Source organism: Atta cephalotes (genome assembly GCF_000143395.1).
Source record: "Atta cephalotes unplaced genomic scaffold scaffold00043, whole genome shotgun sequence".
NCBI classification, from domain to species: domain Eukaryota; kingdom Metazoa; phylum Arthropoda; class Insecta; order Hymenoptera; family Formicidae; genus Atta; species Atta cephalotes.
The window spans coordinates 1,699,561-1,717,246 of NW_012130107.1; the positions used below are offsets into that span (position 1 = coordinate 1,699,561).

General features: G+C 30.0%; 3 protein-coding genes across 3 annotated transcripts in view; 2 read left to right on the forward strand and 1 right to left on the reverse strand.

Annotated features, from left to right (window-relative positions):
* The window catches only part of LOC105622315 (rhythmically expressed gene 5 protein), a 10,447-nt gene extending 9,142 nt beyond the window's left edge, over positions 1-1,305 (forward strand). Inside the window, exon 4 of the mRNA XM_012203734.1 lies at positions 893-1,305. Within this exon, the coding sequence (XP_012059124.1) occupies positions 893-1,305 (413 nt within the window). The remainder of the gene's footprint in view (positions 1-892) is intronic.
* Positions 1,306-4,756: 3,451 nt separating this feature from the next.
* On the forward strand, positions 4,757-10,152 carry LOC105622316 (actin-interacting protein 1). Its single transcript, XM_012203735.1, has 13 exons — positions 4,757-4,772; positions 6,441-6,562; positions 6,634-6,724; positions 7,063-7,210; positions 7,323-7,490; positions 7,670-7,838; positions 7,952-8,080; positions 8,171-8,275; positions 8,396-8,716; positions 8,966-9,085; positions 9,163-9,321; positions 9,832-9,982; positions 10,043-10,152. Exons 1-13 carry the CDS (start codon positions 4,757-4,759, stop codon positions 10,150-10,152), a joined length of 1,809 nt encoding a protein of 602 aa, XP_012059125.1.
* Positions 10,153-11,454: 1,302 nt separating this feature from the next.
* Positions 11,455-15,827, reverse strand: LOC105622317 (transcription factor GAGA). The gene is made up of 4 exons (XM_012203736.1): positions 15,803-15,827; positions 15,550-15,743; positions 14,898-15,074; positions 11,455-12,234 (listed from the first exon to the last, which is right to left on the reverse strand). Exons 1-4 carry the CDS (start codon positions 15,825-15,827, stop codon positions 11,566-11,568), a joined length of 1,065 nt encoding a protein of 354 aa, XP_012059126.1. The 3' UTR covers positions 11,455-11,565.
* Between the last annotated feature and the right edge of the window lie 1,859 nt (positions 15,828-17,686).

Sequence of the window (17,686 nt, forward strand, 5' to 3'; positions counted from 1 at the left end):
AGAGAGAGAGAGAGAGAAAGAGAGATCGTAATACTATAATAATAATTAATTTAATACGTATGCAAGTTTTCTTCTCTCACGAAATATCAAGAATTTGACAATGAATTAAAAATCTGGTTCTATAATTGTCTAAGATATTGCAATTGATCCCAGGCATACAAATGATTCTTATACTCTACGCACACATACTGTTAAACATCAAAGTAACAATGGTAACTCAATTCCTTGATTTAAATAACAATGGACACTTCCCATTTGCTGACATTCAGTGAGCAATAAAGATAGAAGGACACTTGTGTAGATTTGTGTCACTAAATGGAAAGTATCCAATTTGTATTTTTAACTTCTATGTGTGTCAAAATGTAAATCAATTCATTTCTGTGATTTCAAAATAAGCAAGGTCCATATTAACGTATATACATTTAATAAATAATAAACTAAATTAAATTTAACACATTTCTTGAGTTAAATTGTTTACATCCTTTGTTTTAATTAAATTAATGACATATTACGGAGCAATAACGACTTATAGAAATGACTTTAAAAAGTCAAATTGGGTATAATTTGACTCAAGAAATGTGTTAAATTTAATTTAGTTTGACATTATGAATTAAATTTAATTTAATTCGACATTATGAATTTAATAGTGTAATTTAATTTCTACGTAAAGTCATCGTTGACTAAGAAATTTGTGATCCGCTCGCACAGCTTTAGTGAATCTTAATGAAGTACGGACAAGGATTTCGCTTGGAAGACATATGTACTTCCCGACATCTATTGCGCCTGTATAATGAACCTGTTACTTAATCCTCGACGACTATAAACCAACGTCAATTTCGAAGTCACGTCGACGCATTTGTTTAATTCCATCTCTTTCTTTCTCTTCTTGCAGCGAACAGCGGTAGTGAGACGAACGGCCTCGGTGAGGAGACTGTGGCGAGCGGAGATTATATCCAGTCATCGGAGTCCAGCAAGCCGTATCTGTCGGGACCGATGGTGATACGGGTCTACCCGGACGGCCGACCGGTTCTAGAGGACCAGAAGCGTCCGTTGCCGAAGGACGAAGACGTGGACGAGCTTCGATATTCCCGTTTGCCGTCCATCGAAGAGATCGAAGCTAAGAGTGGCAGCAAGTTCTACGGAAAACGGACGATCGAGCCGTCGATGCTAAAGAGAAGAATGTCCCTCATTGCCGATGACAAGAACTATCGACAATCGCAAGCGTTGCATCTTCGCCATCCGTTGTCCTATGAAAGAACGATGTTTCGGGACACTTTGAATGAACGCGGAGTGCATTATTACTGAGAAGATGTCTCGTGTCTCTTTTATATATGATACAAGATATTTCCCGCGGATGCATCGCTTCGTAATAATGAGATTTTTCGAAAAATAAATCGCCATCAAGATCCTGCGGAAAGACAGATGACAGTAGCCACGTTTGTTATCATAGATATGGAAAACACGGGGAATGTTGAAAATACAAGCGATACCAGTTGCAGTCGCGTAAACGACGTAATAATAATCAGCTGTAATTACTAATTCATTGCGCATTCTAATTTATCTGATATCGTCGTTGCGATAAGTATGAAAGAGGAATCGAACTCGTTTTTCGAAATCTTCGCATTGTTATTTATCGAATATTACCTATTATTGGAATGAAAGATACAGAGCGTGGAATGTGACTGAGTAACTTCATATGAGATAAGAATTTACGATTTAATCCGCGTAAATTGGAAGAATTCATAAATTCTTTCGAATTGCATAAATTGGAAACTTGACGATTGGTCGGTAATTAGATTCTCTCTTAATATACAAACGCCGACAGGAATACATGTATATATTCGTATACGCAATCTTAATACCACTCGCATAATCCGACCATGAATATCATTCGAGTTCCATTTATTTAATTTCATTCATTTATTATATGTAGTATTTATTTAATACTCAATGTGATTGTCATGGCTCATACTTCAGCAAAAAATATGAAAAATATGAAATCATATATTAATTATCCTAGGTTGTGATGAGCAATTTAAATCCTCGAAACTGTTAACGCAAAACATTACAAGCGTATTATTTAATTCAATTTTTATTCTTCAAAACAGCAATTGATTCATCAATTCCCCTATATTTTGTTTCATAAATTTAATATATAAATTTAATATGTTACGTATTATTTCTCTTCGATATATATGCGCCATTAGTCGCATAAAGGAACTAATGTACCTCGCTGAAAAATATTGTATTTTGCATATGTTATCTCATTATCATCAATAATCATTGAATATTACATACATCATTCGTTTTAACACATAATAATTAGTTTGCTAAAATTTATTGCAAATTTGAAAATTTCTACAACTAATTGCACAAATATGTATTTGTATTTAGACAATTGTAATACTCAATGAATTACATCTATTGAATTTTCACGCAAATCAAGTTGTTTGCGTGAACAAGGAACAGCATGTTTAAAAATCTACGTATATATTTTTACGTATGTATTTATAAATATATAAATTACGTATATATTTTTACGTGACGATTACTATTGATTATTATATCTATACGTATTCATTTTCGTTTTGTAAATACTTGAAACATTTGCCACTATTAACTTTAAGTACATGTCAATAAGATAGAACTAAAGTGTGATAAAATATAGAACATGTAATATATATATTTGAAAGGCGAGATTAATGAGATTATAATGTGATAAAGTAAAAATAACATGATATATTATATGTATAAATATCCACATATGCATATACACATCATACGCGCGAAATATTAAAATTTTTTATTACAAAAAATTTAATATACGGGAAAAACTTTACCTAATTGTTCAAAGATGATAAAATTTTATGCTACAATGATTATTTTTTTAATGTGCTGCTGTTATAAGCTCCAACATTTTTGCTGTTTCATAATTGTCATTTTGGTACATTATTTTAATGCATTAATGAATTGTCTATTTAAATCAGCAGCTTATTCATTCATTGAAATGATCAACTTGCTTTCATTTTTTATATTTTTAGATGAATATTTTAGATTATTAAATCAGATGGTTATACATTTATTAGCTTTTCCACAATTCCTTTTATTAATTTAGACTACAAATTCTACACATACATATATTATAGCAAATGTGTGCATGATGTGCATGTCATTATACTACCGCATATGTATGAATGAATAAATTATTAAGACTATATATGTATACGAAAACACTGCGAATATAGATTTAACGTAATATTATTTTAGATCTTGTGGTGATAATATTTTATATAGTAAATATATTATATAAAAAAGATAGTTATATCAAATATGTATTAGAATAAGTGAAATGACTAGAGAGATGATTATAGAGAGAAGTTACGTTTCATATTATCTTTTTACTTTGAAAATTATATGAAAATGTATATTGATATACGTATATTGATATATATCAAATCAATATATTATACTATAATATTAATAGATATATATATTACGATTAATTTACACATTAAAACAGTTTTAATTTATCCATTCGTTCAACATATTCTGTATGACACACAAAAAAGTAATAATAATATAATATAAAAGATGTATTCTATATAATAAAGTACATTATAAAGATTATGTATATACCGAGTTTCTTGTAGCATCTCGTTTAATACGCTAATAATTTTAAAAATGAACATATCTATATCAAATTTTTACTAGAAACGGTTCAATATACATATGTATGATAAATCTACAAAGACCTATAAAAATCTGTCACATAAGTTTTTCGAAAATAATCTTAACTGTTTATATATAAGACTTTCAATTGTTGTTAAAAGTATAATTAAAACAAACAGATTAAAAGTATATAAAAAAATATAGTTAAAATAATAATAGGTGTAGTAAAAAGAAATCCATTATTTTTCCATTCAATTTCATGCAAAAATAATGGATTTCTTTTTACTACACCTAATACACAGATCAAAATTACTAAATTCTCTTGTCTAAATTCGTTTCCTCTTTGTCTTATATTACATTTTCTTTGCATTTTCCATAATTTAATTTAATATTCTAAGAATGTGCTTAAAATATTAAATAATATTAATTATGCGCCTATAGAGTTAAAATTACTAAGTATATATAAAATAAAAATAAAATAAATATAAATAAAATATAAATAAAATAAATATATATTTAAACACTTTAGAAAAAAAATCGAAAGAGAAAAAATATGTAAAAAAATAAAACAAATAAGCCTCGTGTGTATCTTTTTTAAATTTTTCTGTGTTTACGTTTTTTCTTTTTTTAATTCAAAAAAGCTTCAGGCCGTTATTGCATTGTGATTTTATCTATATTTTAGCCGCAATTTAGTTCAACAAAAATTCCCAGCAGATGTCTCTATCGTGTCTCCTACCAACTCTCGTGCACGCTTCGGCCAGGCGCGTCTAGTAGTATCTTTGTTCATGTTTCAACCAAATAAGGCGAAGGGTGGAACAAGTATTTTGCACGTAAGTGTGCGTGCATGCAGCGCGTGCGTATTTGGTATATATGTGTGCGTGTGTATATGTGTTTGTGCATGTGTGTGTGTGTGTGTGTGTGTGTGTGTGTGTGTGTGTGTTTTGTGTGCGGAAGGTGGGTGCTGTCGCGGAGCTATCACACGTAGGCTGTCGTGGACGTCGCATCCTCACGTCAAACACCAGATTCTCTCGCTCGGTCTAATTTAGATATCGTTGGGCGTGCAGAGGCACAGGGTTCACCGAACGGAATGTCGTACGAAACGAGTAAGTCGCGATACCTGAACGCGTTACCTTTGCTTTTATGTACCGGTGTACTATACTATATTGTACCGATTTGCTACATGAAATATCTTCCTCTCAGTTTTTCCGGTTTACTTATCTCTGATCGGATCACGAGGCGTTGCGACGCACCGACGAGACAACGAAAAGAGGCTCCTCTACGATTTTACACATCTCTTGCGTTTAACCGCGTAAATCATGGTTTATCTTGCTTCACTCGAATTTGAAGCGTTGTCACACATGTGTCGTGTCAGTCGTGTGTGACACGATACGCTGGACGCACGGCTGATGTCAATGTGCATATACAGGATGTTCAAAAACTATTGGCGTTCTTACCCCAAAGATTTCTTCTAGGTGTGATTTGGAGTAAATGTTTCGTTTAGAGAGAATATCGTGATCGGCAAGTCTTTCATGAAAAGAATGAAAATTTAAATGTACTTAGTGCTCGATGCAAAGGAATAATAAAATTATTGTTTAATTTCGGTTTTTATTTTTGGAGCCTTCATTTTTTAATTTTTTTGTTATCAAATTTTATATTAAAATTAAAAAATTATTAAGAAAAATTTGATTCTCTCTAATCGAATTTTTGTAAAAAGTGAAGAAAAATATGTCGAGATTTTTGACACCCTGTATATAGTCACGCTAGAAAAAGGAAGATGAATCACAAATATTAAATGTTCAAGTTTGATAAGATTGTAGATAAGATTTATATACTTTATATATATTATGTTCTTATCAGAATGAAGAAAACCATAAAAGAATAAATGATTTTTTATAATAATTATATAGTAATTATTATTAAATATTTATAATATTTATACTAGCAAAAAGTCATATTAGGTTCCATTCAATTTCATGCAAAAATAATGGATTTCTTTTTATTACACCTAATATAATAATAAATCATAAATCTTTTGTATTTATCAAATATATTTGAAATTATTGAAGAAAAGAGAAAGAAATAAAAAATTATTATTGTTATTTAAAATAATATGCTATATAATATTACTTAAAATAAATTTTTTTTTGCAAATTATTTTATTAATAGGCATATAAAATTCTTTAAACAACATTATTTCTGGAATTATATCCATGTACGATGCAGGATGTACTATAGCTTGTTAGCGCTCAAAATAATTCGAAATATTAGAAGCTGGACTTATGCCAATGTATCAAGGAAGAGTATTTTGGTTCCAGCACCTGGATGCATTATGCGTTGTTCGCGTGATATTTGATCTCTTTTGTGCATTTGACATATTTTTCTGATTTTGAGATTATTTTATTTAATATTATGAATTTATTTTATTTATTATGAATAATATATCATATAAATAAATAAGATAATTATAGAGCAAATGATATACACACACAATTTTTTATGAAAAATAATATGGAATATAAAATAATATATCTATTATTAAATAATATCTATTATTAATATATCTATTATTAAAATTATATTAAAAAATTTATCTGTTACGTAGTTTTAAAAAAATCTATAAATTATACATTTTGTTGCTTATATTTTATTATAAATTTACAATATATGTGCTGATAGGAAATAAATTATTGATGGTCTGGATATTTAGTTTTGATTCATTTGAAGATGATTTTGTTTCTTTATTTTATAGCTTCTGCTTTTTTATATTATAGAATATATATTTGCTGCATTACCAAGGACCCAAAGAGGACAACCTCTTGTATTAGGCGGCGATCCCAAAGGAAAGAACTTTTTATATACCAATGGCAACAGTGTTATCATTAGAAATATTGACGTGAGTTTCTATATTGCAATAAATGTTTACTACTAATAACAGACTAATTTGCGTATCTCGGAACATTGCAGAATCCAGCAATTGCAGATGTTTATACAGAACATTCTTGCCCTGTGAACGTTGCCAAATATTCTCCTAGTGGTTTTTACATAGCTTCGGGAGGTACGTGATATTTTAATTATAATATTTAATTTTATCGGGATTTTTAATTACTTGAATATTATATATATATATATATATATATATATATATATATATATGTGTATGTGTGTGTGTGTGCGTGTACGTGCGTGCGTACATTATTTTTACATGGAAATTATCATCCGTAAATAACATAAGGCATAATATTTAATATTCATAATCTTTGATAATTGTATGTTATCACTTTTTCATTGATATTTTTATAATACATAGAATGTTTCACAGCACTTGAATTATTTTTCAACTTATATTAAATTTTAATATATGAAGAACCCAACGTAGTAGTGATTTTATTTCAGATCAGTCGGGTAAAGTACGTATTTGGGATACAGTTAACAAGGAGCATATATTAAAAAATGAATTCCACCCTATTGGCGGACCTATCAAAGACATTGCTTGGTCACCGGATAGTCAGCGCATGGTCGTGGTCGGAGAAGGAAGAGAAAGGTATACTTTGCACACTAGAATGCGTAAAAGAAGTAAGATATATTATTGAAGAATTAAGATAGATTAAGATCATTAAAAAAGTAATATTGACATATTAATAATTTACGTTTAGATTTGGGCATGTCTTTATGGCAGAAACAGGGACATCGGTGGGTGAGATCTCTGGTCAAAGTAAATCTATCAATTCATGCGATTTTAGACCGGCTAGACCATTTAGATTAATAACTGGAAGTGAAGATAACACTATTGGAATATTCGAAGGCCCTCCATTCAAATTTAAGTATGTACACATACGCAAAATTTAGTCTATATTCTGTTGAATGAGAATTTTATTATATATAATATTTTATTATATATTATTATATATTATTATATATATAATATTTTATTATATATAATTTTATTATATATAATATTATATAATTTCTTCATGTGATTCATTACATGTTATTTATACAGAATGACAAAGCAAGAGCATACTCGTTTCGTTCAAACTGTACGTTATTCTCCTGACGGAAATCTGTTTGCTTCTGGTGGATTCGACGGGAAAGTGTTTTTGTATAATGGAACAACCTCTGATTTTGTTGGAGAAATAGGATCCCCTGCACATCAAGGTGGAGTCTATGGGGTATGTAATCTAAATCGTTTAATGTAATGTGATGTGACATAAGAATATGATTACAAATTATTTAAAATATTATTTAAAATAAATGTAATTGAACAACACATTTATATTTACAGGTTGCATGGAAGCCTGATAGTAAGCAATTATTAACCGCCTCCGGAGATAAAACCTGTAAACTGTGGGATGTAGAAACGCGTTCTTTAATTACAGAATTCAACATGGGAACGACGGTCGACGATCAACAAGTTCGTAACTTACAGATCAGTTTAAAAATACACAGAAAGGCACAGTATGCAAGTAAATATTAAAAGAAGTATTAAAATAATCTGTTCTAGGTGAGCTGTCTGTGGCAAGGAAAACATTTATTATCCGTGTCACTTAGCGGCTTCATCAACTATCTTGACGTCGACAATTCTGAGAAGCCTATAAAGATAATAAAAGTAATTCCTGTTCCTGATTGATTAATCTCTTTTAAAGTTCTAATTTAATTAGAACAACATTAATTTATTCTTAATATATTCTTTTCATTATATCAGTTTTGATCCAATATTTTTTTTCAGGGTCATAACAAACCAATAACGGTGCTAACATTAAGTCCTGATAGAAGTACGATTTACACCGGTTCTCACGATGGCTATATCACCAATTGGAATGCGGAGACAGGTGAAAATGAACGTGTACAAGGGCACGGTCATGGTAATCAAATTAACGGGATGAAGGCTACGGGTAACTTGCTCTATACCGCTGGCATTGACGATACTTTAAGATCAATCGATATTGCGACAAATGCATACGCAGAGACCAGTGTGGTAAAATTGGATTCGCAACCACGAGGACTGAATATATATAACGATATAGTTGTAGTGGCTTCAGTTCGACAGGTAGATCGAATGTAAAATGTCTACAAAGTCATTTTTTCGATTTTTCAAATTTATTCAGTAAATTTAACAAAATATTTAGCAAGTTTAAAATTAACTTAGCTGAAAACGGAATAATTTTAATAAGGATAATTTTTTATGCTATTATAGGATTTGTAAAATGTATTTTTAAAAACTGAGTATCTTTGTAGACATTTTGCACTTGTAAATTTTGCGTAATAATGATGTTACTATTGATACTGTATTTTGCAGATCGCAGTTACGCAAGATGGCAAAAAGCTGTCTAGTTTATCAATCGATTATGAGCCATCATGCGTATCAATTAATCAAGAAATCGGAGATGTAGCTGTTGGATCCACATCTGACAATAAAGTTCGTCTGTTACTTATAGTATACGAAAAATGTAAAAAATTGATTCATATGCTATTATCAAGCTTTGTACAATGTAGGTTTATATTTACGAGTTATCGGACACTACATTAACTCAAAAGACTGAACTAGAACATCTGGGTCCAGTTACGGATGCCTCCTATAGTCCTGATAATAAATATTTAGTTGCCTGTGATGCAAACAGAAAAGTTATACTGTATACTGTACCAGAATATAAGGTAAAGTACTTTACATAAAAGATAATTTGAATTATTTAAATTCAATTATGTATAGTTAAATGTAGTTGTAAGTCATGCATGATCGAATATTTGTTATATGCTCAGTAACTGTGTTAGAAATGCAAGAATAGTAATTTAACTTAAAATTTTTAATTCAAAAAATTTTGCTTTTTTAATACCATAATTCAACATGTATAATTGTAATAGAGTTAGTAAACTTAACAGAAAATTCCGTCTAAAGCTCTAAATTTAATGGATAAGTACTTATAGCATTTATTCATTAAATTTAATTGTGACGCACTATAATGTTGGAGCAATATTTGCATAAAATAATTAAGCATAAAATAATCATGCTTTCATTAATGAATTAATTGCTATTAATGGCTTGTTATGTGCTTATTGGATTAACAGAGGGTGAGTAGTATGGAACTAAATATCCGTTATACAAATATAGTTTGAACAGAACAATTTTTAGGATATAAATCTAAATTATTTTGATTTGATTTGCAGCTTGCACATAATAGAGAATGGGGTTTTCACAATGCAAGAGTAAACTCTGTTGCTTGGTCTCCAAACTGTGACATGGTTGCAAGTGGTAGTCTTGATACCACTATCATCATTTGGAGTGTGACAAATCCAGCGAAACATACTATCATCAAAAGTAAGTGTAGCAAATATCCTTTTGTAAATGAATCGCAATTAATAAACATTTATATTTCAGATGCTCATCCTCAGAGTCAAATAACACGCTTAGTTTGGCTGGATGAGGAAACGTTAATCTCCGTCGGACAGGACTGCAATACTAAAATATGGCGTATAGAAAAGATATAATTAACTTTTGGAAGAATTTATTGCCACTTCTAAGGAAACTCAGTTTTGGAGGCATTTTATTTATTTCGTAGTCTACAAAAAAAATATTGTATATTATTTTTTAATACAATTCTTGATATATGATTAAAAAATTATATTGCAGTGTCTTTTGCACCTTTTGTATCGACTTTATTAGTAGAATAATTCACATCCCATATAACTAAGATTCTGCGGCTCTTTCATTGCTGCAGCTTTATTTTTGCACATATGTAGATATTGCATTTTCACTAAGAGTCACACGACTTATCTAACTTGTCTTTATTAAAACGATATAACAATAACAAGAAAGCGATAACAATTCGAACACTAAAGGTCTTCAGGAACATGATCACACTTTGTACACTTAAAGGTGGAGTTCCATAGTCCATAGCTCGGCATGGCTCGCCATAACTCGGAAAGCCTATACGCGTCATGGAATCAGGATGACTCGTTATTCCTCACGCTTTGTAGCTTATGACATTTTCGAAAATTGGCATAAATTTCACGAGTCAAAGAAGTTTTCGTGCAGACGAGCTAATAAGGCATCTTACGCTATGAATCGTCAATAATCATGTTCAGCAGAATATTTATTTTATAAATGTTGAAAGTTTTCTTTGCTGATATAGGACTATAGAAGATCTAAACGTATAATTAAATTAGCGCGAAAGAAAACTTCCAACGGTAGCAATAGTAAAAATAAAATATTCTATTGAACGTGATCAATACTTGCAAAGTTATTTCATATACATTTTTTTCATTATAGAAACTCAAAAAGTTACTTAAATCTCAACTAGCAATAATAAAGCTCTCACACATTTATATGCAAGCATAGAAAAATTGCGTAGTGCAATAACGCACAGTAGTTAATTACTTCGTTCAATCAAGGTGCAAGCTCTTTCATTCGCGTAATTTACCGACAGTTTCGTGAGCTGATGAACCGCGAGTTATAGTGAGTCATTTTGTTTCTGCGTCGTAGGACCGCAATTTTAACCTTTTTTTATATCACTTTTGAGACTAATCGTGTGACGAGCCATGTTGAACCGCGGGCCGTGGGACCTCACTTTAAACGAAGATGTTATTACGACTTGTCTTATCATTAATCAGTCCAGTGCTGCTCTTACGAATTCAATTATGTTCATCTATCATTTATCATAAATAGGCATAGATAATCATTCTAAATTATTCTCTAATTCAACATATCTAGAACAGTGCTTAATTATTTTTAATTAATAATGAAATAATTTCATTTCAATTTTTTCCCTTTCTTTTTTTTGTAATTTAACGAAAAAAATCATTTTTAACAGAAAATATATTTTGATGAAAAGGTATCCTAGTGAGGGTTAAAATGTCTATATATAAATGTCTATATAGAATAACACAATAGTGACTTTATCATCACATTATTGATGATTTTGACGTATTATATCGTGAACGTTTTTGAGGAGAAGCTACTGGGTGCCTGTAGGACACATGTTTCCTGAGAGCATCTCGTGATCGCGACACATGTGAACAGGATGTGCAGCTATATGAGCTATTACTATGCGTCTCCATGTGTACTCGCAAGTTGTACTGATTACTTAATTGTTTACCACAAATAAGACAAGTGACACTGGATTTGTTGTAACTCTGAGAAGTTCTACTAGGTGTGGACGCCGCAAGCAACTTGAAACTTGCATCCCACACAGCTGGCGGTGGTTTTACATCTTCTGTAGTGACTTGATCCTCCATGATCGGCGCTGTCTCGTCCGCTATGTTCTCCGAATAACCTCTATCGACATATTTATTAACAGATACGTTAACAGGAACAGACATTTTTTCCCTTTGGTTTAACTTCGCGTTTATAGAGTAATAGGGCTTCGTCTTCACGCAATATGGTATACTTTCTTGATCATTATTAGGCTCCTCATCCTCTAAAGTATCCATTTTAGGCAATGATATAGATTCTGACGATCCAGGAGTTATTACATTGTCTTTCTCTATCTTTATTATCTCTTCGTTCAGTCTTTCCTGAGGTTGCATTACTGGCGATTGCACATATATATCATTATCCTGTCTCGAATTTTTCTGAAATAAGAAGACATAACTATGTAAATTACATTAAATAATTATCATATTTCTCCATTAAAAACACTACACTATTAAACACAACAAAAAATATATAATTTAAAGGTGTATTAACTATGCGGCGTCATATGCTTTTATGTCTCTATATTAAAAGTAAATGTTTACAATAGAATAATATTAAATAAATTTATTATTATAAAGATTTATACAAAAATATAAATTGCTTTTGATAATTAATAATCATAATAAATATATTTTTTAACTTTGCGAATATAAATATTGATGTGATATAACGGTAAATATATCTTTTAAAATTCAAGAAAATAAAGTAAAGCATATTCTATATATATTATACAACAGGTTATGCATTGCACATTAATTATCTATTATGTGCAATTTATTCGTATTTACTTAAAATCAATATTAGAATATATTACTTAAGGATATTTAGCATGATAATTTTTTAAACATTTGTTTTCGTTTTTTTGGTTTATATAATTCTAGAAATAAACATTTCTATTAAACAATACTAAGGCCCAGTTCCACAATTAACTCTTAATCGAGGTTCAACTTATTGTCTTTTTCCAATTCTAGAATTGGAAAGAAATGAGAAACAAGTTGAACCTCGGTTAAGAGTTAACCGTGAACCGTTGTGGAACTGGGCCTAAGTATGCCTAATAAAATATCTAATTTTTTATTTAAAAAACTATTTAGTCAAGAGTTACTATTGAATTCTAACAGTTTAGCACATAAAATCCTTGACTATATCTGAAAATTATTTTCCAAAATTATTTTGTAGGTTTTCATGCATTTTTTTTTCTTTTAGCTAATAACATCTTTAGAATCAAGAAATTAGTGCTAAACATTTGTTATCATCACACTTGACTAAACTGTTAAGCATTATTGTACTGCAAAAAAAAAACATAAGTGTTGTATGAAATCGCCGTTTTAACTTCGGTAATATATAGTTTTAGTAATTTAGAGATTCATGGAAGAAGCTATTTTAGATATACCTGTAAAGTCATTCTATGGGGTAAGGTTCCATGGGATGCATCCACTTGCATTTAGTTGCAACACACACAACGATCTTGATCTCGTGGATATCGTTTTTATTCATTATCGTTCCTTCGATGCATGTACGAACATAATATGTGTAGCGGTATAATTCCTTCGTGAAGTACTTCTTGAGGAACGACAGTGAATGTGTTTAAGTAACCTGAACAAAACAACACGATCAGGATAATATAAAAACATTAAGTGAGGAATAAGCGAACGCGGATTTGCTTCGTTCTCCGTTCTGCTAAAGTATGAAAGAAATTAATTATCTGCGACGTTTTGAGAAAATATATTTGTGACAATATTATGACAATTCTGTATTCTTTAAGTATATTGAACATGAATATTTCAAGGACAGCATTTACAATACATGTACAATGAGCTATAATATGTACATATTGAATTTATCGTGATTTACAGATAAATTCTACTAGATAAACTCTTAATGAGATATTGAGAGATTTGTTTACAACTCTAACAAATGCTTACAACAATGCTTACTGCTATCGCATATAAATATTATATTATAAATATGCAACGTGTTACAGTTTAAAAAAAAATTGAAAAATAATATACTGACATTCTATTAATTGTAAGAAGCAATATTATTTATGAGCTATATCGAATATACAGATACTATTACAATGCATAAACAGTTGTATATCAATGTTAATGAAAAAAAGGAGAAAAAATGTGAAAGGAAAATGCATTGTGGTTTAAAATGGTGCAATTTATTAATAGAAAATGTTGCATAAGTTTTGTATAACTATATATTATATACTGACTATATTGTTGAGCGTACCAACAATACAGTTATTTTGTGCAAATTTACAACAGACATATTTGTGTGAAAAATAATAAAATATTTAGTATATATTCGTAAGGAATAAGTAAGAACTGTTAGAAGGAGTTATATTCCTGAATAACGGCGTTGAAAAACCCATGCTTTGTTATAAGCATTAAAAATTTTCATTTGAGGACAAGTGTATTAAAAAGATTAAATATTATTCATGCTAATTACCTTAAGTACTAAAAAAACACGCCATTAATTTAATAACAAGAAAAGGGCAGTCTTTATTTCTGAATATATAGTATAATAAATTGTTATATATATTTAGCTCTCTGATTATTTATTTCTTATGCACAATTAGCAAGCTTGCACTCAATCTGACTTAGTAATAGTAAGAATGAAAATCATATTTTTATTATTAAATAAAATCATAATTTATATGCTTAGATACAAAGTTACTGTAATTCAGAAATTAATTAATAAAAAAAAATTAGTACATAATACGCGCACTAAAATAAATAAATAAAATATTTTATTAAATATTTTGTATATTTTGTATATTATTATTTTTCGTTATATTATAAGACAAAGAACTTGGTAATAATTTTACGAACTATGTATTTTATATGACGCCAAAAATGTTGATACAAAAAATAAAATATAAGTTAAAAATGAAAATATACAATACATTCAGAAAATACAATATAAATGCAGAGAATAGCATAATTTTTTTTACATAATACAAGCTTTCCTTATACTCTTCAAAGTACCTTCAAAGTATCTTTTTAATATCATTTAAGCACAAAAAATCACTTACCCCAGCCATGTCAGCTAATCCACAAATGTGCAATGTATCAGCCATAGCTAAAAGTGCAGGTAACTGTTCTTGATAAATATTCACTTCTCCATTATACATAAATTTGACCAGAGCACATAAATTTGCATATTCCATGCCTGGTAACACAATGACCGGATGTTGCAAAACGCTTAAGTCCTAAAAATGTTTTCATAGGATTTTTATCTTACTGTTTAATAACTACACATTTCATCGCATACAAGCGACACAATATTAACTTAACATCACAGTTTGAATTAATTTAGAAACCCATTACATTTAGCTTAAGCAATCAAATTAACTATCCAAAATAATTTTATTTTTGAAGATATTAGATGTGATTACTTATAAAAAAAAGAAACAAGTAAAAAAGCATAAAAATGATATATAGCATGAAAATAATATAATATTAAAATAGAGTTGATTCAAAAAAATGTAAAAAAATTTATATATTTATTACGTCATTAATAGATCAATATATTACTCAAAACGTTTTATAAAAGAAAAAATTATCGAGATTAAATCTAAGAAACACCAATTGGCAGCAAAATATAAGCAAACAAAATATATAGATTTAAAAGATATGAATTTTCATGGCTTGCATAACATGAGACAGTTTTATACGTATAAATACCTTAAAAAGTTCTTTAAAGTAATAACTACAAGCCGAGAGTATAATTCTGTGAGCATGAATATGTCTACCGCCGGCACTGAGCGTAACATCTGTCAGATAACCGCCGTCAAGCAACTTTGGCAACGAGCTCAAGAGAGTATTTTGAAAATTATGCCACCGTAAACAGAACTGTTGACTTTCCATATCTCTGCCTGCTGTAAGAAAAAAAGGATCATCATATTGAAACATTATATTTTATAAAAGGAAAAATTACCAGAATTAAGTCTCAATGACTGCATAAGAAAGAAAATACAGCACCAGTTTGCAGGAAAATCTAAGCAAACAAAATATATGAATTTAAAAGACATGAAATCTTTATGATGTCTTAAATTTGTACAAACTTATTCTTTTGCAGAGGATTAGAACATTGCAATGAATATTTTGTTACATAATACATAAGTTCATATCTGTATTCATTCATGCGTATCTAATCTAATGATATTAATTTTCCAGAGCAAAAATCTATAGCAAAAGGCAAGTTTTTTAATTCATCATTGTTCAATTGCATTATGCAGCTTTTATGGAGCAAAGTTATATTTGTGCAAAGCAATTAATCAATCGATGGATTAAAAACTTATGCCTGTAGTTATTGATGTTGAATTTGTACGATCCATTTAATTTATGCAATAGCGAATTTGATTGAATGTATTAATGTGCACTGCCAAATATTAAAGTTATGGATATACTGATCCAAATGTAAAAGTGAAATACAAATATTTCGAATTATAAATAATTATAAATATACCTTATCTAACAACACAGTAAATTATTGAAGAGTTCAAGGTAAGTTATTTCTTTTATATTAAGTACATATTTTTGCGTCAATTTATATACAATCTCAATATGCATCAGTGCATCCAATTGAATTCGCTATTAATTAAAAAGCACTAATTAATTATTAATTAATTTCATGGAATCAAAACTCTTATAAAAAAGAATTAATACTAAATATATTTTAATAGAAATAATTTGCAGATGTAATATAAAAAAAATTGAATTGACATTTATAGCAAAGAGATTTATAATTAAATGGATTCAATCGACCTACCGTCAACTTCGGAGGAGCTTAAACATTAATTAGGCACATAACAATTCGATTCTCTCGTCGTACAGGATAAAAAGTTATAAAAACCACGAAATTGCAGTAAAAGATGATTTTCTTCTAGTCGATTCGAAAAAGAGATCTAAAATTTAGGGAGATCTACGTCGCGAGATCGCGACGTAAGGGAGGTGGGGCGACAGTCCGCGAGATACAGAGGGAGACAATACTATTTATTTAATCAGGCTCTGTGCAGGTTCCAGCCAAATCTATTATTGTACTCAGGTATGGCTGGAGGAAAAGGACGGCGATCGTCCTCGCGATTCGCGATAGTTCACGGTAGACAACTTAATAACACCAATATAGAGATGCCGAGGCATCGACACGTCTGTGAGAGGGAGACCAAGAGCCGCGCGTCCGTCGTGCCTTACCTCGTGAAAATCGTTGGACGTTGTCCGTCACAAACGATTCGTTCTCAATGTAAAACTGCCCCTCTCATCTGGCGAGCGCCATAATCGCAATTGGCGCGGATCACACGATCATGAGAGATGCACGCCTAAACCACATACCACATAGCTGATGGCCACCTTTTGACGTTATCTAGAATTTATTTATACAAATTTAGCGATTTTGTCGCAATTTCAGGTATCATAGGCTGGGTTCGAGGAGACGCTATTAGTACTATTTGTGTCATTCTATCTTCATTATTCATTAAACGTGAAACAAGGATAGTATGATACAAATAACATTGATAACGTGCTTCCCGAACACAGCCTTGATGGACAAATATTAGCTAATGATGACTTTAATGATACGTTTGCAATATTTAAATTTTATGTGCTTAACAGGCTAATATATAATATTGCTTAGTTATAAATGGTTTTGAGTTACTTTGAATTATTTATTTTAGTGCTATAATTGGTGACACAGATGTAGCGAGTGTAGCATGATATAGTGCCAAAGTCACTAAAAATCTGGCAACTTTGCCTAGAAACGAATTGAAATTTGACGCGATTTTTTTTCAAATTTCGAAATAGCTTCCTTCAAAATAATTCGAAA